Source organism: Arachis hypogaea, chromosome 7 (assembly GCF_003086295.3).
Source record: "Arachis hypogaea cultivar Tifrunner chromosome 7, arahy.Tifrunner.gnm2.J5K5, whole genome shotgun sequence".
In the NCBI taxonomy this organism is placed as follows: domain Eukaryota; kingdom Viridiplantae; phylum Streptophyta; class Magnoliopsida; order Fabales; family Fabaceae; genus Arachis; species Arachis hypogaea.
The window spans coordinates 68,430,949-68,456,601 of NC_092042.1; the positions used below are offsets into that span (position 1 = coordinate 68,430,949).

The following is a 25,653-nucleotide window of genomic DNA, read 5'->3' on the forward strand; positions in this document are numbered from 1 at the left end:
TTTAATTAGAATAAAGAAGAACAAATATGAATTAATAAGGATGAATCTAATACCTGAAATCTGATACCAAATGATACGAAACATAACCCAGAATAAGATGAAAAATCAAAGAAAATGACTCATCTACCTCAATTTAATTTTCTGATACAACAGTTAAAGGAATTACTCTACCTCTCCTATTCACACCCAAGTTTCTTAAAGAAACTCATAATTTCATTCATCAAAATTAAGGAAAAAAAAAGTAACTACTAGATTTTAGAGAATTTTTATACCTCTTAAGTAAAACCCTAACTCATAAGTTCACTAAAATAAAAATAGATCAAATCATAACTCGACCTAAAACAAACAAAACAAACTAAAATAAATACTATAAAAGTGATGCATATTTAATTCATCTTGACTAACGAGAGTCTTCAATACATCTTGTAAATAGTAAGACATTTGATTTTTTATAATCGCTAATCATTGTCTTACTCAATTCTTGATGCATCTTCTAAACAAATAATTTAGCCATGTTTGCAAAACCTTCTTTTATTCTCTTAATTGTTGCTCTTTTCATTGGACCAATTGGCATATGACAATTCTCTGTTTGTCCCATAAAACTCGTATCATATTAGAACCTAATTATAAATTTAGTAAAACTATACGGACTAACAGAATAATTAAACCCTAAAAATCTAGAGGCCCAGCTTTAGTTGATGTAGAACATACACCAGAATTGCCATAAGAACTTCCTCCGGACCCGTCAACTGGGGCTTGATTTAAACATTCGAAAACCAAAAACCTCCGTTTTTGCAATTTTATTGAGAATGTTGTAGCATCAAGAATCACAGGAACCTGCCAAGTGGCAAAGCACAAGATCAACAGATACATACAAAAAACGATAGCTTCAAGAAATGCATTTTTTTCTCCAATAGAATTTCCAATTTCCAATTGGCTTATGCATACAAATTGTAGAGTCAAAAGCTTTCAAATTACAACACCAAAATGATAAAATTAATTAATAAATAACGGTGATGCCAAAAGCAATTTGCCAAAGCACAGGTACGATTAAGGTCCTACAATGATGAATTTTTTTTAAACTACAAAAGGAAACCACAATTGCACATGAAAGCATAAATAGGTGGAAAACAATATGCATACCGGAAGGGATATATAATGTGGTAAATGGGTGTAACTGTTTTATGCCCATTGACCACTACTAAAGATGTGCATAAAATAGAGTTGACAAATAAAAAAGTATAATACTAGTATAATACTTTCTACAGAATAATATATATACACACACCTGTGTATTTAACCGTGCAACTTTATGTACATTTAACAGCCCAACCATGTCCTGGTATCCAGTGAGGAGTTTTGCTAGTTCCTTGTCCTCATCTGAAACAAATGTAATCCAGCGAAGAAATTTGAGGTGATTCATAAAATAAACAGATGAAATATATAAGTTCAGTTATGAACCTGGAATTGCCCTGACAGAAAGCAAAGTGTCTGCCATATGTTGCAATCGTTTTGAACATGATGGCGATAGAAGTGACGGAGGAAACGTTACAACAACAACGACATTTGAAGACCGGGCCATCCCTTTTAAAGATCGAATAAAGGAAAGCATATGCCACTCCTGCAGTAACAATATCATTTACAGAATGCAGAACACTTATCCAATGCTAAGATCTAATAAGTATTATTATATGACAAGAAATCAACCATTTTTGAGGATCAAACTGATATCAACTTCAAAATTTTATGACTAAAAAGGGATTTTTCTTAAAAAAACTAATTAAAAAATAGGTTAATGGTCAAATTCATTCCTGAAATATTGACCACTATCCAAAATCGTCCCTGAAAGATTTTATCATCAAATTATTCCTTCAAAGATTAAAAATAAATCACATTTGTCCTTTCATCACTCTTTGACACTTGCCATAAACAATTAATGATGTAAAACGTTAACTGACAGCATACATGACACCTGACATGTCCTAATGGATGCTAACCAGACATATTTATAAAAATATATTAATTTAGCCCTTTTCTCCAATTTCGGTTATTGGTATTAGGGTTTACCTGATTGGAAAAAGAAACTAAATTGATAGATTTTCATAAACATATTTGGTCAGCATCTAATAAAACATGCCAGGTGACATGTATGCTGTCAATTAATGTTCTATATCATTAATCGTTAACGGAAAGTGTCAAAAAAGTGACAGGAGGACAAATATTGATTATTTTTTATTTGGAGAACGGCAAATTTTTCAGGGGCGAATTTGGCCATTAATCCATTAAAAAATACTGTTCAAAGACAGTAGAGAAACTTAGTAGTTCAGAAGAACAAGTGATTAAGGAGAAAAACATAATTCTCACCATGTCTGAATACTTGCACTGTGGAGAACAGAATGACTGGATTGCAATACGACCAGCGGAGGAAATGCTTCCTTCATTTCTATTAAAATGCCATCCATCAAATTAGTAAATTAAAAAGAATGACAGCTCTATATTTCAAGTGAACTTTATAGTCTTCAACACAAACTAAATTTATGCCAAGAAAAACAAAATGATGAATAGGAAACTCTCTATAGACAAAGTCCATCTCTAATCAGTTCTGTGTCTAGACTTGACTGTGTGACCATATTATCAGGCATCCAACTCCATTAAATTCTTTAATTATTACAAGAGGCCTAGGAATATTTATATCTAAGAAATATATTTCTGGAATTGAGCAACACCTTGAGAATTGAGCAAGAAATTCAGCACAACGATCTTTAAGAGCATCAAGGTTTGGGGAATTTTGGATGCTAACACAATCTACATTATTGCTAGTGAAAAAATGTCTTTCCAAGGGCTTTCGCAAGTCAAGATCATTGCAATAATCATGATGACCACCTGCAGAATGAAAGTATTATACAAAATATTTACACATCCTGATTTGACATATTGAGATGCGTTCACTTTCCGTAGATCATTATAAAAATCAGAGTTCCATAATAAATAACTTCATCTTCAGATATAACAATGAGTTCTTGAGAGCTTCTAAACATATATTATGTCAAGCTCATAAAACAAACTAAAAGGATAGACTAGTGCCATTGTTAGCACCATTGGCTTGTTTATCTTCTTATGGTAAAACTCATAGAACCTAATTAAAATGCCACAGGTATAAGATGTGAAAAGGAGGGAAAGAAAGAATCATGTGTATATTGCTGAAACAGGGATAAACCAGTAGAGTTTTAACTTTCTAAGTCTAGAAGGTACCCCAATTCAAACCAAATAATAAGAATTCTCACTCTTCCCTTTTCTCTCCTCCAGCTCATCAAAAACCATGAGAGGATCTCAGCACCCCACTACTCTCATTACTCTGCTCTTCTAATTAATTCCTTTTTAATATAGCTTCCCTAGCAAATACATGTGTCATACTTGGGTTCCATCAGTGATACTTTAACATAATTCGTGACATATTGTTGCACAAACAGTGATTTGTGTGCTTACATATGACTTGAAACTTCAATTATTTACAATAACATTATACATTGACAATATTTACTTGGAATACTCACTTTTGCTATATAGATGAATGCTGTTTAGTCTTGAGTGAAACTTGCAGTCCACAATTTAATTAAAATTATTATCATGCAAATTTAAGTGAACTAAATGATCCATAGTGATAGCATTAATATCACAAATGATATAACAGTGTACAACGAGTTAAAGACCAAACATGGGAAGAAATTATACATAAGCTTACCATTATTAGTATTGATATTTAGCTGAGGCTCACCAAAGTACTTCTTGTACTGCCATGCAATTCTAAGATCCTTCTCCTGTGATATGAGCATACAAAAGATTAGATTACCATCACAAATTTATAGTTATACACATCACAAAGTGCAACGGCCGAGCAAAGTACATGGCTAGGTTTGTGCGATGTATCATCTTTGGATGACCCTGGACTCGGCAAAGTACCAAGAAATGCTCTAGGATCTTTAGATGGACTAGCATACAAGAGTGGCTGTCTATGCAAAAGTCCTTGAGACATAAAATTTCTCAATAGAAGCATATGATGAGGCGCTTCTGCATCTTCCATAATCATAACAAGGCTACCCAGAGAAAAACCTCCTCCTAAAATTTCTATTCAAAAAAATAAACAAACAAAAAAAATGATATGGAAAAGCAATACAAATTAATCAAACAAAACTATTTAATTCAGGCATTGAATAAAAGGCAAATCAAGAGCCATTTAGTGAGATCATTACTGTCCAGATCAGAGATCCCAGATGATACGAAAGTTGTCCCATTGGGGCCATTCTTAAGACCAGGATGCTGTGAAGATTTTAAAGATGATACATTGTGAGAGAAGCTACTAACTCGAGTCCTAGTAGTAGCCATTCTGCATCAATAACAGTCTGAGGAAGCAAAGAGCAGAAGTTGCTGTAAGTCCACCCAACACCCAATAGGCTGAAAAATTCACATGACAATACATTACTCTTTTGGAAACTACACAAGCATGTACCGTATAATCATAAAAAGTTTAGATGTCAGACAAGCACAAAAGAAACTAACTTATTAAAATATCTTAAAAAAGAACAACACAAAAGCATTCAAAATTGGGATATTAACAAGTATTAAGCTGTTATAAAAATAATAAAAGAATAAACAGTTCCATCCTTGCTGTCTTATTCACTTTAATGATTCTACGTCTACACAGGCTTAGAGACATCACTAGCTAGGAGTTTTTCTCAGACAATTTATCAAACACCTTAAATGCAGATACAAGTAAACAAAACAAAAGAAGCATGCCTTGTGAGTGAACCACTACCAAGTAAGTCAAACTGAAAATTGCGAGGATGTAAATACAGAAAGAACATTGCCGAAAATGTATAGTTACCCTTGGAGATGCGAAGTGAGCGTCGTTATTAGAAGAGAGAAGGGAACACGGAAGCTTAGTTACCAAAATCGAACTGGTTCGGAGTACTATGTCACTAGATTACTAGTTCAACCGACGAGTCAACGGTTGACCCTATAAAATCATCAAAAAGTTAAAATTAAAATTTGAAACACGAGTGTCTTCAATAACACTTTAACATCAATTAAGTATCAATTCCTAAAAATAACTAATAATGAAAATAGATTAAATTACTCAGTAGTACAATAGAATCTTAATTTGATAGAATAGGAGTACAAACATTAAACATAACAATCCATCTCAAAATACTATCAAAGAAAAAAAATTAAATCAATCAATGAACCAATTATCTAATCAGTAATAACTAATTACATAAAATCAAACAAATTATCTTTTTTTTTTTGGTGACTCAAAATTAAACAAATTATCTAGACCTAGATAAACTAAGTATAAAAAATTAATAAAAGAAAAACTGAAAAAATAAAACAACTCAGTGACTCACCCACATTGCAGAAGCAGAAGCAAAAAGACGGCGACGGGTTGAGGTTGCAGAGGCAGGCCACCGGCAAGGAGAGAAGGCGCGAGCAGAGCAGATGCACCATCAACTACGGCGACGGCCAGAGAAGCAGAGACAGACGACAAGACGGCGAGGAAGCAGAGGCAAGCAGACTCAGCAGAGACAGACGGCGCGGGGACGAGGCAAAGGAGCCAACGGTGACGGCAAGCAGGCGAGGGAAATGACCTCCGTTGGCTGCCGTTGTGTTCGGCGGTGACCGGCGAGTGAGGTAGGAGGTGAGAGGGAGACAAGAGTGGAGACTGAGTTGGGATTGGGAGGGGTGGCCGTTTGTGGGTTGTGACCTGGGATAGTGGGATGGGTTCGGGTTCGCCCAAAAGGCAAAAGTAAGGGTGTTTCAGGTATGTTTTTTTTTTTCGGTGAATACCGGTCCTGGTCGCTAATAATTTTTTGTCGAAGGATTTCGAGGCCGCCAACCAAAATAAAATAACTTCTTTTTGGTCTTTCATATTTAATTTTGTAAGATTAATTAGTTTTTTTTAATAATTTTTTTAAAATATATTTATATGATATTGTTAGACGAAATGCTATTTTTGTAAGAAAATTATAAAAAGAAATAATTAGTTATTTGGTAATGTTCTTATATATAATATTTATATTTATTTTAAATTAAATTAAATCATTTGATAGTTAGTTATTTATTTAAATTTTGAAATTAATATCAAGCAAGAAGTGCAGAAATAATTACAAGAAATTCAAATTTTCTGCAAGTGGTGTACAAATGGTAACTGTTAATTGATATTAGGCTAGTCTATAAATAGAGCTTTAGAAAAATATTATAATCAGTTCAGTTCTTCTTGGAAAACACTTAGAAACCCAAAAACGCTATCAGTTCCTTAGCATCACAGAGTAAAATTGAAAATCTTAAGTAATTTCTCTGAACTCAAATACTTGTACTTCGCTTTCTTTCGGTTTTTATTAATAAAATTTCTCTACTTTTACGTCTTTTTCTCTTTTACGTTTATGTTTCTTCCTTCATCTTTTTTTTAATTTCCTGTTTGTTTTAATTTCTGCATTTTATTTTACCTCCGGCACCTTGCATGTTTTCTTTTCATTTTTAATTTTACTTTCGAAACTACAATTGAGACTTTGAGACACCCACAAAAGGAGTCATTTCCGCTCCTTAAATTGAGATTGTGAAACAAAACTCGAAAATTGTTGATTTATTTGTTATTAACAATGGAACAAAAATTTGAGTAAAACAAATTGGCACGCCCGGTGGGACATTGTCAATAGATTGTAGTTTGTCAAAAGAAAAATCAAGAGTTTTGAATTTGCATGTGGTTGCACAGTGGTAAGTTCGTGCGTCCAGAGCCAAGGAAATCAGCGTCAGTTGACATGTCAAATACTTCTGCAGCATCTTCTTCTACTTCTAGTGATGAGATTAGAGGAAATGAATCCGGAAATTCTCCTGTGATTTCAAACGCAAAGCCTACCTTAAAGCCAGTGAGGCATGATGGCATTGGCCATGCCCATACAGGGTTAAATACAACTCACATAAATACCGTGGGGTGGCCGCCATATGGCTTGCCACCGGGGTATGTCCCCTCCATAGTGACACAAGGATTGCTTGTGCCTCTCTACTCAACTTTTCAAAATCCTATTTACCAAAATCCATATGGCATGTCAAATGTACCTGCTTCTGGGGTGTCAGGTTCACACGTATCACAACAAATTTTTTCACATTCTATTAATACAAGAAATAACAGTGCATCTAATTCTACTACATCCACAGTCACTAGGGTAGAAAATTTCAGACCTGTATTTCCTAACATGTCAAGAGCAATGCCTGTTAATCAACCTAGTCAAACTGTGGGATCTTTAGCAAATATTAGGCAACAGATGGATGAAAACCACCATGATCTAGTAAACATGTTAACTTATCAAATGGTGACAGTTTTAAATACTCTTTTAGAAAACACAAACACTAGAATTGAACAATTAAATAGGCAAGTCAATAAGATTGCTACTGTGGTAAATTTAGAAGAAAATAATAACCAAGGTTTAAGATTTGATAATGTCAATTAAAATGGTGGAGCAATTCCTAATTATGATGTCTATATGCCTAGACATGGTCAAAATGCTGATGATATGTTAGAAAGACTTAGGTAAAACAACTTAGGAAGGCATTATAATCTAGCAAGAAATGTTGAATAAGTGTTAAAGCGTTTGGGATTTAATATTGGTTGCTTAAATAGGCCATATTTTGTGTCTGTTTTTCCTGAATGTGTCCAACAAGCAGAGCTCCCAAGGGGTTGGAAAATTCCAAAATCCCTTACAAATTTTTCTGGAGAAGAAAATGAGTCTACAGTAGAGCATATTGCTCGATATACTGTTGAAATTGTGGAAGCAGCTTCTAATAAATATCTCGAGATGAGATACTTTCCTTCTTCTTTAACAAAAAATGCATTTACATGGTTCGCCAACTTGAGACCAAATTCTATTCATTCTTGGGCGCAATTAGAAAGAAATTTTCATGATTAGTTTTTCTGAGGTGAATTGAAAGTTAGTCTTACGGATTTATTCTCTTTCAAACGTGTAGAAGGAGAATCCATTGATACTTATTTGGCGCAGTTTAGAAACATGAGGAATAAATATTTTACTCTGATTCCAGAATCTGAAGTTGTCAAAATGGCTACTAATGGGCTAGACTTTGGAGTTAGGAAGAAGCTTGTTAATCAACATACTTTAGATCTTTCCCAATTAGCTGAGAGAGTAAGACAGATAGAACAAATTAAGAAAGAAAAAGAAAATTTTAAAAAGGGTTCAAAAAAGGTTGCATATGTTGATTGTTTTTCCGATAGTAGTGATTCAGATGAGAAAGAGATTTATATTGCCGAATTACGTGGGGTCCTCCATATGTATGAAAATCTTTGAAGCCTGTTAAAGGAAAAGAAAAAGTTTCTTCTTATTCTAAAGTTAAAAATAAGACTTATTCTTTTGATATTTCTAAAGCATATCAAATATTTGAGGTTTTATTAAAAGATAAGCAGCTTATTTTACCTGAAGGAAAAAAGATGCCTACAACTGATGAAATAAAGAATAAGAAATTTTGTAAGTTTCATCAGGTATTTTCACATACCACTAACACTGCATATCAAGGCTCGTGTTGATGGAAGGATAGTCAATAAGATTTTGGTTGACGGGGGAGCTGCTGTTAATCTCATGCCTGAAAGAATAATGGGAAGGCTTGGAAAAACTGAAAAAGATCTGATTAAAAGTAGCATTGGGGTAACAGATTTTAATGAAAAGACTTCTTCTGTTAGAAGTGTGGTTCTGCTGTCAATTGAGGCCGGTTCTATCAATAGGCCAACTCTATTTGTTGTGGTTCCTTCAAAGGCTGGTTTTAACTTGCTTTTGGGACGTGATTGGATTCATGGAATGGGTACTATTCCATCCACTTTACATCAAAAATTGATTTTCTGGAATGAAGATGGAGGAGTGGAAGAAGTTCTTGCTGACAACAGTACCTGTTACTATGATGAGATGCATGTAGAGTTCAAGATGTATAATCCTGGAGTCAAGCCACTGACAGTTGACACCAATGCATTTAATCCTGAAAATATTGAGATGTGCAAAATAGATATGAATGGTTTTATTTTGGTCCCTAAGGCCGGGGTGGATACGGCCTCAGGAGAAACTTAGATGAGCTTGACGAGCCAACTGGCTCGGTTGTCAGCCTATATGGCAGACAGAGAAGGGTGCATTGATAGTGTGCTTTATGATTGTATATATGATGATGGTCCTCTAGGTTTTGAAAAAAATAACACTGACACTGTAAAAAAGGTTGAAGCGCAGGATCCTTTGGAGGAAGTAGATATTGGTAACGGTGACTATCCTAGACCAACATATGTGAGCAAGATGCTGCCTGATGATTTCAAAAAAGAAATGGTGAAGATTTTGAAGGAATATCACGACTGTTTTGCATGGGATTATGCAGAGATGCTAGGCTTGAGTCGTGAATTAGTAGAACATCAATTGCCATTGAAAGCCAATGTTAAACCTGTCAAGCAGCCACCAAGGAGATTTGCTCCTGAAGTCGTGCAGAAGATTAAAGAAGAGATTGAAAGACTTCTTAAGGCTAAGTTTATAAGAACAGGAAGGTATGTCAACTAGATTTCTAATATTGTTCCTGTCATGAAAAAGAATGGAAAATTAAGGGTTTTTATTGATTTTAGATATTTAAATTCTGCAACACCAAAAGATGAATATCCAATGCTTATAGTTGATATGTTGATAGATTCTACTGCTGGTCATGAAATGTTAAGTTTTATGGATGGATATTCAGGTTATAATCAAATATACATAGCTGAGGAAGATGTGTCAAAGACTGCATTTAGGTGTCTAGGTACTTTAGGAACTTTTGAATGGGTTGTGATGCCATTTGGGCTCAAAAATGCTGGTGCAACTTACCAAAGAGCAATGAATAAAATTTCTCATGACTTTATTGGAAATTTTATGAAAATTTATGTTGACGATGTGGTTGTCAAATCAAATGCTAAAAAAGAGCATCAAGAAAATTAAAAAAAGCCTTTAAAAGAATGAGAAAGCATAAATTGAAAATAAATCCCTTAAAATGTGCATTTGGTGTGAGTGCAGGGAATTTTCTTGGTTTCTTAGTGCAGAAAAAAGGGATTGAAATTGACAAAAATAAGGCAAAGGCTATCTTAGAGGCTCCTCCTCCAGCTAACAAAAAGCAACTGCAAGCATTTTTAGGGAAGGTCAATTACCTCAGAAGGTTCATTTCCAATCTGTCAGGAAAAACCAATGTTTTTGCGCCTCTAATCAAGTTGAAAAAAGAGGAAGAGTTTCAATGAAAAACAGAGCATCAAGAATCTTTTGACAACATCAAGCAGTATTTGACTAATCCTCCTATTATGACACCTCTAAGGCACGGAGCACCCCTAAAACTTTACGTGTCAGCTTCTGAAGTAACAATTGGTGGAATGCTGGCTCAAGAAGATGAGAATGGCAATAAAAGAGTGATTTATTATCTAAGTTGTGTGCTAAATGTTGTTGATAGCCGTTATTCTCCAATTGAGAAACTTTGTTTAGCTTTATATTTTTTGTTTAAAACTTAAGTACTATTTAATTCCAAGGAATGTTTATGTAATTTCTAAGTTTGATGTTCTTAAATATATGTTATCTTCTTCAATATTGCATGGTAGACTAGGAAAATGGATGCTGGCCTTAACAGAATTTTCTTTACATTTTGTTCCTGCAAGAGCCGTTAAGGGTCAAGTTCTAGCTGATTTCCTGGTTGATCATCCTTTGTATTGACATTGATGAGAGTTTACTGGGTTTCGTTGGTCTGGTAACTTGAAAATTATATTTTGACGGTTCATGCCATAAGGGTGGTGTTGGTATAGGAATTTTAATTATTTCTCCAAGTGGCGAGCCAAGTAAATTCCTCTTTGAATATAATTATTCATGTTCCAACAATGAGGTAGAGTATGAAGCATTAATAATGGGACTGGAATTATTATTAGAAAGAGGAGTTAAAAATGTGGAAATTTTTGGAGATTCACAGCTCGTAGTCCGTCAAGTATCACTTGAATATAGGTGTGTTAGTAAAAATTTAAGAAAGTATTTCAATGTGGCTACAGAGTTGTTGAGTAAATTTGATAATGTCATTATAAGGCATGTTCCAAGGGAGTTAAATCAAGAAGCAAATGAATTAGCCCAAATTGCTTCAAGATATAAGATCAAGCCCTCAACACTAGAAAAATTAGAAAGGATAAAGGACATATTTATGCCTTTGAGAGAAAGAGAAGTGTTGTCATTAGAAAAATTAGACCCAGAAGATTGGAGAGTACCAATTGTGGAATATTTAAAAAATCCAAGTCTTAGTGTCGATAGAAAACTTAAATATAGGGCTCAAAGTTATGTTCTAATAAGTAATGTCTTGTTTAAGAAATCTGTTGATGGAACCTCTTGACATGTTTGGGAGAAAAAGAAGCGTATTTGGCTCTTGCTGAAGTGCACGAAGGAATTTGTGGTGCCCATCAATCAGGGAAAAAAATGAAATGGGTGATAAATAGGAGAAGATTGTATTTGCCAACTACTCAAAGAGATTGTATAAATTATGCCAGGTCCTGTGAAGAATGCCAAAAACATGGAAGCCTTCAACATATTCCAACGTTAGAACTGCATGTTATAATTAAGCCATGGCCATTTAGAGGTTGGGCTCTAGATCTTATCGGACAGATTCACCCACCTTCTTCTAAAGGTCATAAGTTCATTTTGGTTGGTGTTGATTATTTTTCTAAATGGGTAGAGGCTATCCCTCTGAGGGAGGTGACTCACAATGAAATAATAGATTTTATTGAGGAGCATATTGTGCATAGGTTTGGAATTCCTCAGTCTATTACCACTGATCAAGAAACCATGTTTATTGGGAAAAAGGTCATGGAATATGCCAAATCTAGGGATATAAAAATACTTTCTTCTACACCATATTATGCCCAAGCCAATGGACAAGTGGAGGCAGCGAATAAAATTTTGATTGCATTAATTAAAAAACACATTGGAAGGCAGCCAAGAAATTGGCACCAAACTCTCAGTCAAGTTCTTTGGGCTTACCGAAATTCTCCGAGAGGTTCTACTAGAACCACCCCGTATAAGTTAGTTTACGGTCATGATACGGTGTTGCCAATTGATATTAATCTGCAAAGTATAAGGGTGGTTAGACAAGACGAGATACCAGTAGTAGATTATTGGAATTCTTTGCATGATGAGCTCAATGAACTAGATGACGAAAGGTTGAGAGCTTTAGAACGGGTGATTTGACAAAAAGAGATTATGTCAAAATCATACAACCGCCGTGTTAAAGCAAAGACATTTGCAGTTGGAGATTAGTGTGGAAAACAATTTTGCCTATAGAAAAAAAGTCAAAAACTTATGGTAAGTGGTCTCCAACTTGGGAAGGACCTTATGTGGTTGACAAAGTTTATTCTAGAAATGCCTATAAGATTATTGAAATCAGATCAGGAAGAAGAATTCCTTCAATAAATGGAAAATATTTAAAGGTACATAGGCCAGGCATACATGAGATAAACATTCCACATGTTTAAGGACACGAAAATATTCAGTTGAAGTGTCCAAAGAAAAAAAAAATAGCAAGTGTCCAAGCTCCAAAATAAGGATAGAGTGCATTCAAAAGCGAATAATAAACAAAATTCTAAAGGTTCAAAAAGTGAAGATTGCAGACACATATTAAAATCACAAAGGTTCACATAAGAAATGCAAGACTAAGTTTCAAAGATCTCCTTCAAGCGAGTAACTGCAGCTTGGAGAGCGGTTTGGAAGTTCCTGGCTTCTTTGGCAGCTTCCTGTGAGGAGGGCATCTTCTCTTCAAGTGACTGTAAGGCTGCATTGCTACTGTCAAGCATGCTACTTGCTTTGGCAAATTGAATCTCATTCTTTATTAAAGCAGCATCCAGCCTATTTTTTGTTCCTCTCTTGACAGTCAACTATTGTTCTAAGTCTCGAATCTCCTCAGATAGCTCATGAGCCCGGTCTTTAGCTTTTGTAATATGGGCAGCCAGGGTAGCTTTGGCAGTCTCAAAAGAGGAGGTGTCTTACTTAGAAAGAGATTCAGTTAATTGTTGATACGATGAGATGGCTGCTTGAGAATCCAGAAATTTGGCATAAAGGTCCTCATAAACCTTCCGCAAGTGAGCCAACAAAGGATCAATAGTCTCAGGATGTGGTGTAGTTGAAAAAGTTTGAAGAATATCAGAAAGCTGAGCCTTGAACTGTGGATCCGTAGCAAGTGTCAAAACAGGTTTGGATAGAATGACACTGAGTTGTTGGCCCAATGGAAGCATGATGGAATTGTCAACAATCTTGGTTGTAGGAGGTGTAGTATGGGACTGCTCTGTTGAAAGGTGACTTTGAATGGTGGAACAAGATTCAACTATAGCTTTCTGTGTATCCATGCTACATGCATATGCTTCATTTAGACTTTTTAAATCAGCCAATAAATCATTCACCACATTAGGGGTCTGAGCATGAATAGAAGTGATTGGTATTTGTTTTTCTGACTGCTCACTTGGGAGGATTTCAGAATTTTGAAGCTAAAAAAAAATCAGCATGAGAGATATCATCATCATGTAAGTTCTTTAAGATAATACTATTTTAATATGGAGGATGTGAAAATATATAAAAATACCTGAGAAGCAAGTTGACCACTGGGGCTAAGAGCATCAACATCATCTTCAAAAGAGAACTTACTCACTGATTTATCACTTGATGAGGTGTTCTCGTTTTCCACTTCATTGTGCTGAGAGATTACCGATCCATCAAGATTGTCATCGGATGTATTTGATGTGTCATCCTCATCATCACTATTTGAAGATATTGACACTTCAATTGGTTCAAGTCTTCTTTTTACCCTGCGGCTTGAGTAATTAAAATTGAATTTCTTTTTTCCTACAAGCCTACTAGAAGACTTTCTCAAAGGAGGATTTGCAACAAGTGGGGTAGTTGTTTTCTCTGTAATAATAATAAGAATAATAAAATAATTAAAACATGTGCAATTGTGATATTCTTAGAAGGTATTATGCATGAAGAAAATAACATTAATAACAACAACACAGAGAGGACCATAATTTTTGAAATCAAAATGAAGCAAATAATTTAGTTGTAATTACCTTTTTTGACGATTGGTGCTCTTCTCACTTCTTGCATTACAAGAACAATGGTCATCCTTTGACAACAAGTATTGAAAGCAACTTTAATGGAGGAGTAATAGTTTTTCCACCAAGAAAAGAATGAATACGTGGTCAACAGGCAAGGTTTAAAAGGGAATAGGTGGAATTTATCTCTCCGCAAAGCATTATCTTTCTGAATGTGCAACAGATCCTCTAGTGAAGCAACTTTGACATGTAAAGATTGTGACTCTTGAAGATAGTAAGGAGATGGAATGGCCTGAGTTAACCCAAATTGTCTTGAAACGGCATTTGGCATATAGACCGTTGTCCTTAGGTCATCCTCACCTGGGAATCCAGCAAAAAATAATTGGGGAGTTAAGAACTGTGACCAAATAGTGATGCTTTCTTTTTGTGTAACCTTAGCTGGGGTAAGCGATTGCGTCAACCATTCCTGACCAATTTGACAATTAGCAAAAGGAGTCAAATTGATGTTGTGGTCTTTCTCTGGCAAGTGATAAAAAGCACGGAAGAAGTGTTTCATCTTATCATGTGAGGACATCAACTTATCAGGAAAGACTAAATTGAGCAAGCGGTGTCCGGCAATCGCAGAATCTATAGGACCTTTTTGGGTTGAACGTGGTTGTAGTTCAGATTCAAAAATAGCAGACAGCCACAACTGAAAAAACCAAATAGGGCCGTCAATATTAGTGATTCTTTTCTTCTCCCTCATATGGGCTGTGATCCAATCTAGAGTGAAATATAGTCGAGCCAGGAACAATTTGGCCAAACACAGCCTCTTGCCTTCAGCTAACATAACGGCCAATGGGACATAGGCGATTTCAACTTGAATACTTCTGGCACAGAAAACAACGCCACTCAATCAATAGAGAAGGAATGCTATGTGCTCATTATCAGAAACAGGTTCTCCATCTCGACCTCTGTTATTAAGAATGAAACTCTGGTAAGTAGTGGAAGAAATGTCAATGGCATACTTAACGCCTATGGTTGACCGGGTAGTGGTTAAAATTTCCTCTCCCAAGGGAGGTAGGCCAGTTATTGCAGCCACATCCAGAAGAGTAGGAGTAATCATACCGTAAAGGGTGTGAAACGTATGAGAAGTCTCGTCCCAGAAGTACAATGCACCTCCTATTAATCCTGAATTAACAGTATAGGAATTTTTACTAAGCTGAATTAGGTCATATATCCCAATTCTTTCCACAAGGTCATCTTCTCAGTTTCAACCCTACCCAACCAAGCATGGTAAACTCCAATGTTGGTCTTTGGGGAATTTCTGAATAGTCTGTTGTTGGAGTCGAAGTATCCAATAGGAATGGAGTCTTGAAAAGCAACAGGTTTTCTTTGAGGGTGAACAGGAAATACACTTTTTATCCTGTTTGCTTCTTCAAGAGAGACAATAGGGCCAACAAAAGCTGAGTCTACACCGTCAATGGTCAAAGGGAGTAGCACCTGAGATTCCCATAATTTTGATTTCGAGGCCTCTGGTTCAGGAGTAAAATCCTTGCCATTCTTGACAACAGGCTTATCGCAAGTGGCCACGTTAGATGAAGGAGGAGGAATTGTTGATAGATGGTTGCTAGAGGTTGCCATAATTCAAGTATTGGATGCTGAGGTTGTCAACGATCAACAAACAAGCGGTAAAAAAAAGAATGTTCTTCAGAGTAAGATTCGAGTACTCATAGTCATAAATAATACAAGGGATACTTTGCATGTCATTTTTGGGGTTAGGGTTCTTCACAATCATTAATGGAAAAGAAAAGATAAAGATGGAGCTAGCAGTAAAACCTTACTTGGAATATTGGAAAAATTAGGTATAATCAACCCTTGTGAACAGAGAAAGTCAATCGTAATAGATAAAATTTGGGAGAGTACGTGGGGATACAGAGTTGAAGAAAAAGTTTAACACTAGCGTATTATCTTTCTCACATGTACCACAAGAAGATAAGAGGATTGAGTGATTTCACTTTTTGTTTAGCCCATTTAAATAAATAAACAAAATAACAAAGAAAAGGGGAAAGAGTAGAGTACTCTTATGTACTTTCTAAATGGTGTTTCAAAATTTCATCCTTATAAACATTTATTGTTATCAATTATATACTTTAAAAAAAAAAATAAATAAACATACGTTTGTATATACTTCTCTTATTATTATAAACAACAAAATTTTTCACTTTCAATCCTGTATGACTTCAAGTGAAAATTTTGGGGGCATTATGTTAGACGAATATTATTTTTATAAGAAAATTATAAAAAGAAATAATTAGTTATTTGGTAATGTTCCTATATATAATATTTATATCTATTTTAAATTAAATTAGATCATTTGATAGTTGGTTATTTATTTAAATTTTGAAATTAACATCAAGCAAGAAGTGCGTGAACAGTTACAAGAAATTCAAATTTTCTGCAAGTGGTGTACAAATGGTAACTATTAACTGATATTAGGCTAGTCTTTAGGAAAATATTGTAATCAGTTCAGTTTTTCTTGGAAAATACTTAGAAACCCAAAAATGATCTCAGCCCCTTGGCATCACAGAGTAAAATTGAGAATCTTAAGTAATTCCTCTGAACTCAAACATTTGTACTTCCCTTTCTTTCAGTTTTTATTAATAAAATTCCTCTACTTTTACGTCTTTTTCTCTTTTACGTTCATGTTTCTTCCTACATCTTCTTTTTAATTTCCTGTTTGTTTTAATTTCTGCATTTTACTTTGTCTTCGGCACCTTGCATGTTTTCTTTTTATTTTTAATTTTATTTTCGAAATTACAATTGAGACTTTGAGACACCCACAAAAGGAGTCATTTCCGCTCCTTAAATTGAGATTGTGAAACAAAACTCAAAAATTGTTGATTTATTTGTTGTTAACAATGGAACAAAAATTTGAGTAAAACAGATATATTAATTATTAATAAATTTTTTATTTAATTTTTATAAGTAAAATAATTTAAAAATTATTAATATATTTCAATTTTATACCGTAAATTTAGTTAATTTATTTAAATAATATAATAAAAAATATAAAAAAATTAAACGGCTTTGACAATTATCTTTAAAAGATAACGAGACTTTCAATAAAAAAAATTTGCCAATTTTAGTTAGTTTTTAATGGACAAATCAACAATTTAACATGTCATATAGGCTCATCACATTAATACAGAGAAAAAATATTAATGGGAGATAATCAGTCTCATAAAATTAAAGATCAGAAAAAAAAGAGTATTTTTTTGTTGAAAATCTCATTGTCTTTTGAGGTAATAGTCAAAGACCGTTTAGATTTTTTTCTCTCTTTTTTTCTTGTGTTCCGCAAAATCAAAACGGCTCGCATAAGAGATTTTTTGTTTGTGTCTACTGCATCAGAAATTTTACCAAAGTTGGAAACTCACAAGCAGAATTAAAATACATAGATAATTTAATATGCTTTATTAAATTATTATCTAATAATTTTTAACTATTAATTTCACATAAAAATAATTACATATAAATTTTTATTATTACAAAAAAATAAAAATATTTTATTTCTAACATTTTTAAAAAATTTTAATATCATTTTTTATATTTAATTTAATTCAATTTATTCTTAATGTTTAAAATTATTTTAAAATTTATCTCTACCATTAATTTTTTAACTGTCAATAATTATTCAAAATTTTATTATCTATTTTATCCTTTAATTTTATACCATACTTTTATATTTCTATATCTCTTTCTTTTCGTTATTCTTTGTCTTCTATCTTCTCATTCATCTCTACTCCTGCTCTGAAATTATTCGCCTAGTTTCAGGTAGAAACACTTCTAGAGGATATTACAAGCTATAGTTTTACTAGTTCTATTTGAAGAAGTTTAGTACCACCACAAATTGAGTTATTTACCTGGTTTGTGTTAGTTGGTAGAGTTAATACTTAGGAGAGATTATATAAGTTAGGCGTTATTGATCAGCATGATAGTGTGTGCGTTTTAGGTAAAAAGGATGTTGAGGATTCATTGTGAGTTTACTTGGCAGGTGCGGTATGCATAGTTGTTTGACTATGATAGATTGTGGGCTATTACAGAGACAATTAAGCAACACTTTGAAAACGGGATAGAAGTGGCTGTTAAGAAGGAGGAGTGAAACAGGTGACTAATTGTTTTTTTTTTGTGCTATCATTTGGTACATATGGATGGAAAAAAATAATAGAATCTTCAAGAGTCAAGAAGTAGGAGTGGCGAAAATTATTAATAGGTTGCTTATGAACTACTAAACTTCCATCACCATTAGACTCTACTTCAACCTTTATCTTTATGCAAGCTACTTCAATTCGTATCGAATCAATTTGAGTAATCGAGTTCTTATATAGTTTTCAAATAATAAAAAAGATATTCCTAGAAAAATTTTAAAAAAAGAAAATAAGTAAAATCCTGATATTATGATCAATGACAATAATATATTATTTTAAAATGGATAGCATTTTAGAGTTAAGCATAGCGATGTAACACCTTCTAATGATAATTTTTATGTTTTTCTTCTTCACGTTATTTATAAAAAAATATTATATATATTTTAATATTAGATGAAATATTTTTTTGTAGTTTATGAGTATATGAACAAAAAATAGAGTTGTGTAAAATTTATAAAGTAGCTCTTAAGATTAGTTTTGTACACCAAAATCATTTTTAAAATTCTAATTGCACCAAAAATACCTATGAAATTGGCCAACATTGTCCGTCAGTGCTTGATCAATTTTTCGTTCACAGCTTGCTTGCTGATATAACTTAATTATGTAAACTATTAGTGACACATATTTATCATAATTTGGCCTGATGTAATAATATGATGATGATAAATCAGTCAGTGATATATAACATGTTGATGTTAACACTAAAATATCATCAACATAGATATGATTTTGATCAAATCTATAAAAAAATTGTTTTGGACACTGACAATACAAACATTATCTTAAACAATTAAATTAATGAGTAACTAGATTGAAATAAGATTGATTACGAGAGTACCTCTCAATTTAATTACCAACTTGCTACTTTAAAAAAGTATTCCTCGATCTGACTTCTTGATCTATCTACCTTTTCCGATCTACAACAATTCAGGCCTAGTTCACCCGATTTACCAGTAACTTATAAAAAAAATTAAGAAATAAAGTTATTTTTATTTGTTTTGAGAAATAAATAATTTTTTATTCATTTAAAAAAATCCTCCAATTGTCGCGTTATATTTGCTCTACAAAATAATATAAATTATTTTGTTGACTTTTGTTAAAAAAATATTTTAATAAACTTAACAATAATAATAAATTTTTTTTATCAAATTTGATTTAGTACTAAAGCAGATAAAGAAAGTTAGCTTATTGCTAGCGTATTGTTAAGATTACTAATAGTTTATTAATAAGTTTGTTATTGTCCTAGTCAGCATCCCTGTAACTATGTATTGTGAGATACACATGTAATTACTCTAATTCAGTTGGTTATCAATTCATTCACACCAAGACTTTACACACACACATAATCTCTCTCTCTCTCTCTCTCTCTCTCTCTCTCTCTCTGTTGGTTATCAGAGCTTTCTCTCTCCCATGACTTTCGCAACAATGTCTCTGGCGCAAGTAGCACAAACTTTCTCTAGTCCAATAGCTATGAAATTGGATGAGGATAACTATCTACCATAGAAGGATCAAGTAGAATCCATGATCGAAAGATACGAGATGCTTGACCACATCATAGGAAAATTAATTCCAGTGAAGTATCTCTCTAACGGAGATGAAGCTGCTGATGTGATAAATCCAGCGTATGCGAAGTGGGAGAAGTAGGATGCACTATTGAAGACTTGGTTACTAGCGTCGATGAGCAAGCGGTTGACGACGAGAATGGTTGGTTGTGTCTTCTCGCATGAAATCTGGTACAGAGCGTATGCGAAGTGGGAGAAGTAGGATGCACTATTGAAGACTTGATTACTAGCGTCGATGAGCAAGCGGTTGACGACGAGAATGGTTGGTTGTGTCTTCTCGCATGAAATCTGGTACAGGTTAGAAACATTCTTTTCATCTCAAATTACAGTAAAAATTAGGCAATTAAAGAACATGTTAGTCAATACGAAGAAGGAAGCACCAGTGTCAAATTATTTGCTTGAAATCAAGAAAATACTTGATTCATTAGTATGTGTTGGAGCTGCAATTAGTGATGTTGATCATGTTAAAACTGTGTTGAATAGTTTACCTGAGGAGTATACCTCTTTTATCACAACAATCATTGCAAGATCCAATCCTGTGTCCATAGAAAAATTAGAAGCTTTGCTGATGGCACATGAGGAGTTGTTAGAAAAGTATAAGAAACCAGATAATCCTATGCAAGAACACTTGGCTCATGCTCAATCAAACTTCCATCACTCAAGAGGTAGTTTCCGTGAAAACAGAGGTGTCTTTCATGGCAGAGGTGGTACAAGATTTTTGAGAGGAGCAAGAATAGTGTAGTCTCAGTTTTAAAATTACAGAAGAGGTGGTCCTAGACCGTCGCAATGCCAAGTTTGCAACAAACTTGGGCACACGGCTCTCAATTATTGGTAAAGGTATGATGGCTATGGTAATAGAAGAGCTGAAACTCCATCACATTTGCATAGCCTTGGCACAAATTCGTAGTACACAAATGCCTTGGTTCAAAATGATGCTGAATTTGCTACTCCAACAACACTGCATGATCTAGATTGATGTCCAGATTCAGGAGCCATGCACCACATGATTGCCGATGCTCACAACTTTGGGGAAAAGATTGAATACGCTAGTTCAGAAAGAGTCACCATTGGCAATGGTTCAGGTTTGCCAATTAGTTATATTGGAAGTTCAATTTTCATTTCAAATCTGAATAGAAAATAATTCTTGCTTAGCAAATTACTGCTAGTTCCAAAAACTTCAAAGAATTTGTTAAGTGTCTATTAGTTTGCAAAAGATAATAGGGTATTTTTTGAATTTCATGATGATCATTGTGTTGTCAAATGCAAGGTTTCTAAGGAGGTCATACTCCAAGGAACAGTTGATAAAGGATTGTACTAAGTTCTCTAGATTCCGTCCAAAATCAAGAGATGATGTTGCTGCTGCCTTACTATCTTCAGTACCTGTGTCAGGAAATAACAACTGCTTGTTGTGGCATGCTCCTCCTGGACATCCATCAGTTTCAGTAGTTAGTCAAGTTCTTAAGTCATGTCATATTCCTTTGAAATCAATAAATTTTGTGTGTTCTTCTTGTTTTATTGGAAAGGTACATCAACTTCCTTTCCCTAAATCTAATTGCCTTTACACAAAACCTTTAGAATTGGTTTTTATAGATGTTTGGGGACCTGCCCCGATTGCCTCAGTTAATAATTGCAAATACTATGTTCATTTTATTGATACTTTTTCATGTTTCACTTGGATTTATCTGTTGTCTTCTAAGTCTCAAATCAGATCTGCATTTGAAAATTTTCAATCTATGGCTGAGTTGTAACTTGGAACTAAGATTAAATGTGTGCAAAGTGATAACACTAAAGAATATGTTGGTGTCACTAAGTCTGTGCAGGATACAGGTATTATGTGGAGGCTTTCCTGCCCATATGAACACCAACAAAATGGTGCCACTGAGCGCAAACACAGACACATTGTAGAGATTTGGTTGACATTATTGGCAACTGCGTCTATGCCAAAAAGGTTCTGGGGAGATGTCTTCATGATTGCCGTCAGGTTGATAAATTCTCTACCAACTCTGGTGCTAAATAATGTTACACCTTATGAAAGACTGTTCAACTCCAAGCCTGATTACATGTCTTTCAAAATCTTTGGATGTCTATGCTTTTCTTATACCAGACCCTACAACTTCCATAAAATTGATGACCAATCTGAACCTTGTGTATTTCTTGGTCGTGGAGTGCAACACAAAGGCTACAAATGTTTGACTACTGCTAGAAAAATTATCCTCAGCACTCATGTCTTTTTTATAAAACAGAATTTTCTTTCAAGATTGGTTTTGCTTCATCCGGTGATGTCTCACCCTCCTTTAGCTCCCCTTTGGCAAATCTTCTTCTTCCTATTATTTCTAATAACCCTATGTCATAACACTAAATTTCTTTACCAGACATATCCACAACTAACCCCTTCACTGTCACATCTTCATCAATCAACTCCAATAATTTATCACCACCTGCACCTGCCCCTGCCTCTTCTCAGCATCCTATTCAGGCCTCTGCTACACCTCCACAACCCCGACATCCCATGGTTACATAATCGAAGAATGGTATTTTTAAACCCAAAGTATATCAAGCTCGGCTCACACCTTCTTTGAAGCCAAAGAATTACAAAGAGGCTCTCGTCATACCTCATTGGAAGCAAGTAATGGATGAAGAATATGGAGCTCTTATGCGAACCAGAACCTGGAGTTTGGTACCAGTGCCAGAGGAAAGAGAATCGATTGGGTGTCGATGGGTGTTTCGAGTTAAGTACGATTCGGATGGCTCTTTGCAGAAGTACAAAGCCCGCTTAGTTGCTCAGGGTTCCAGCCAACAACCTGAGGTGGATTTCAAAGAGACTTTTAGCCCTGTCATTTGCCCCACTTTAATTTGAATGGTGTTATCTCTTGCTGTCTCCAAAGGGTGGAATATTAAGCAGCTGGATGTGAACAACGCCTTCCTTAATGGTGATCTCTTTGAGGAAGTTTATATGAAATAGCCCACTGGTTACGAAAAAAATTCGATTTTAGTTTGTAAACTATCTAAGTCCCTATATGGACTCAAACAAGCTCCTCGAGCTTGGTACACAAAGGTCTCTGAGGTACTACAACAACATGGGTTTACTACCACAAAGGCTGATACATCCCTATTTACAAAACTTTCTACTAGACATTTGACTTATGTGCTCATATACGTTGATGATATCATTGTTACTGGTAGCTCAAATCAGTGTATCACTGAGTAATTACTCAACTCAGCTCTCATTTTGCCTTGAAAGACATGAGGAACCTACATTATCTTCTTTGATTAGAAGTAGCACACACTATTGATGGCGGTCTTCTGTTATCTCAAACTAAGTATGTCAATGACATCTTAAGAAAAGCCAATATGGTTGGCTGCAAGCCATATACAACTCCAATCCCTTTCTCTCTAAAACTTAGCAAAATTGGCAGTCCTCCCTTCGGTGATCCAGCTCTATATCGTGCAGTTGTTGGGAGTCTTCAGTACCTCACAATCACACGGCCGGAGTTCGCTTATTGCATAAATCGAGTGTGTCAATTCATGTAGAAGCCTCTTGAAGCATATTGGAAGGTATTTAAGCACATTTTGCGGTACATCAGTGGTACTGCTCGCTTTGGTTTGCAGATTCAGCTGGCTAAAGAGCTCACTCTCACATTTTATAACGATTCTGATTGGGGGTTTGATCCTGATGATCGGAAATCAACCATCGGTTATTGTGTGTTCTTGGGATTCAATTTAATTTCTTGGTCTTCAAAGAAACATCATGCAGTCTCTCGGTTGAGAATAGGAGCCGAATATCGGGGTGTGGCTGATGCGGTTGTAGAAGCAGTCTCTATTCATAATTTGCTGCATGCTATTCATGCCCCAGTGACCAAACCGCCAGTGATTTACTGTGATAATTTCAGTACAGTTATGTTAGCTACAAATTCAGTTTTGCACTCCAAATCTAAACATGTTGAGTTAGACATTCATTTTGCTAGGTATCATGTTATGAAAGGTCGAGTTTAGATTGTGCATGTCTGTGCTGTGCAGCAGATTGCAGATATTTTCACGAAACCCATTTCCTCTTCTTTGTTTAGTGAATTTCGGAACAAACTCAAGATTATTGACAAAATAACCTTTATTTGAGGGGGGAATAAAGGAGATAAAGAAAGTCAGCTTATTCCTAACTTATTGTTAGGATTGCTGATAGTTTGTTAATGAGTTTGTTATTGTCCTAGTCAGCATTCTTTATAATTATATATTGTGAGATACACATGTAATCACTCTAATTTAGTTGGTTATCAATTCATTCCTCATACACCAAAACTTTACTCTTTCTATATTCTCTCTTTCTGACCTAATACCTATAAGTACGGAAATTAAACATAAATAAATAAATAAACTAAAAAATCAATAAATAGTGATAATGAACATGTGACACTGGTAAATTAATTCATTACCAATCTGAAGCGTAGTTTTTTAAATATAAATGAAATATTAGTAGTTTTTTCTTTCAAAAATTGGTTGAGATAGAAAAATATATTATCTACTTCGGTTTCAAAATAATTATCGCTTTGATTTTTTTATACATTATAAAATCAATGTATGTAGATGCAAAGTAGGTCTAGATATAAGTTAAATAATAACTATTTTGAAAAGGAAGAAATACTTATTAATATTTTTGTTTCAAAATTATGTACTATTTCTTTATTTTAACACTTAAATAGTCTTATTTATAGAAACTATTTTGGTTAAAAATTATAGCTTTTTTACACATTCAAATTTTTTTGGTAATTAAGTCTAATTAAGTTGGCAAAAATCCAACAAAATTCACTCATACAATATGCGCATGAAATCACGATGTTTTTTTTCTTCGTGTTTTTTCATGCATATCTTTTTCCTTTTTCTATTGTTGTGGCGTTTTATTTTTGTTTCTTCTTCTGCTTTTTCTCTTCCTCACGTAATATTGCAGTTATTTATTCTTCTTTTTCTTCTTTTGTTTGATTTTTTTTCTCTTTTTTTGTATTTTATTCTTCTTAAAAGAATGAAACAAAAAGAATTATAAAAAAATAAAAAATAAAAATATGAAAAAAGCAGCACCAGAAGATAAAGAGAAAGAAGAGTAAGAATTTTGAATTATACAGAATTTATCAGAAAAAATAACACTAAAATTTCTTAACAATAACACATAATTTTTTTAGTTTTGTCACCAAAAATTTGTTACAAAAGCATAAATATCTTCTTTAATGCTGCATTTTATTCTTCTTTTTATTCTTCTTTCTTTCATTTTTCCTTTTTTTCTATTGCTCTGAAGCATTGCTTCTCATATTAGATTAGATTTGAATGAACATGTATTAGAATGGATATAGGTTATTTCTTTTTGTACTGATTTTGCAGCATTATGTGTTTTTTCTTCTTTTTTATTTGATTTTTTCTTATTTTTATTCTTGTTAAGAGAGTAAAACAAGACGAATCATGAGAAGGTAAAACAAGAAGGAGAAGATGAACTAAAAAAAGAAGATGATGATGATGATAATAAAGAAGAAGAAAGAAGAAGAATGAGTTTTGTGTTATTATTAAGTAATTTCGGTGCATTCTAGATTTAAATAAGGTGCACTTAGTCTGTGCTTATTTTGAACTAAGTTTCTTTGTATGTCGTCATCATTAAGTAATTTTGGTGCATTTTAGATTTAATTTCGGTATATTTTTGTCTGAACTTTTTTTTAATAGAGTTTGTTTGTGTATCGTTATCATTAAGGAATTTCGATGCATTTTTTATTTGAACTGTTATACATATAAGAAGAAAACAACAATAGTGACAATA

The 25,653-nt window shown here is 33.9% G+C and overlaps 2 protein-coding genes across 4 annotated transcripts; one reads left to right on the top strand and one right to left on the bottom strand.

Annotated features, from left to right (window-relative positions):
- Positions 1–515: 515 nt before the first annotated feature.
- Positions 516–5,902, bottom strand: LOC112703345 (elongator complex protein 4). Of its 3 annotated transcripts, none has more exons than XM_025754759.3 (10): positions 5,403–5,902; positions 4,883–5,014; positions 4,251–4,452; positions 3,905–4,125; positions 3,743–3,818; positions 2,727–2,883; positions 2,365–2,443; positions 1,462–1,621; positions 1,289–1,380; positions 516–837 (listed from the first exon to the last, which is right to left on the bottom strand). In XM_025754759.3, the coding sequence occupies exons 3-10, from the start codon at positions 4,381–4,383 to the stop codon at positions 670–672; spliced, it is 1,086 nt and encodes a 361-aa protein (XP_025610544.1). In that variant the 5' UTR covers positions 4,384–4,452; positions 4,883–5,014; positions 5,403–5,902; the 3' UTR covers positions 516–669. The 3 variants fall into 3 exon arrangements, with proteins under 3 accessions (XP_025610544.1, XP_025610545.1, XP_025610547.1); XM_025754760.3 differs by having other exon boundaries at positions 5,407–5,835; XM_025754762.2 differs by lacking the exon at positions 4,883–5,014 and having other exon boundaries at positions 5,403–5,789.
- A 13,698-nt stretch (positions 5,903–19,600) lies between these two features.
- LOC140174507 (uncharacterized) lies at positions 19,601–24,155 on the top strand. The gene is made up of 2 exons (XM_072199593.1): positions 19,601–21,385; positions 21,683–24,155. Exons 1-2 carry the CDS (start codon positions 21,101–21,103, stop codon positions 22,439–22,441), a joined length of 1,044 nt encoding a protein of 347 aa, XP_072055694.1. The 5' UTR covers positions 19,601–21,100; the 3' UTR covers positions 22,442–24,155.
- Positions 24,156–25,653: the final 1,498 nt, after the last annotated feature.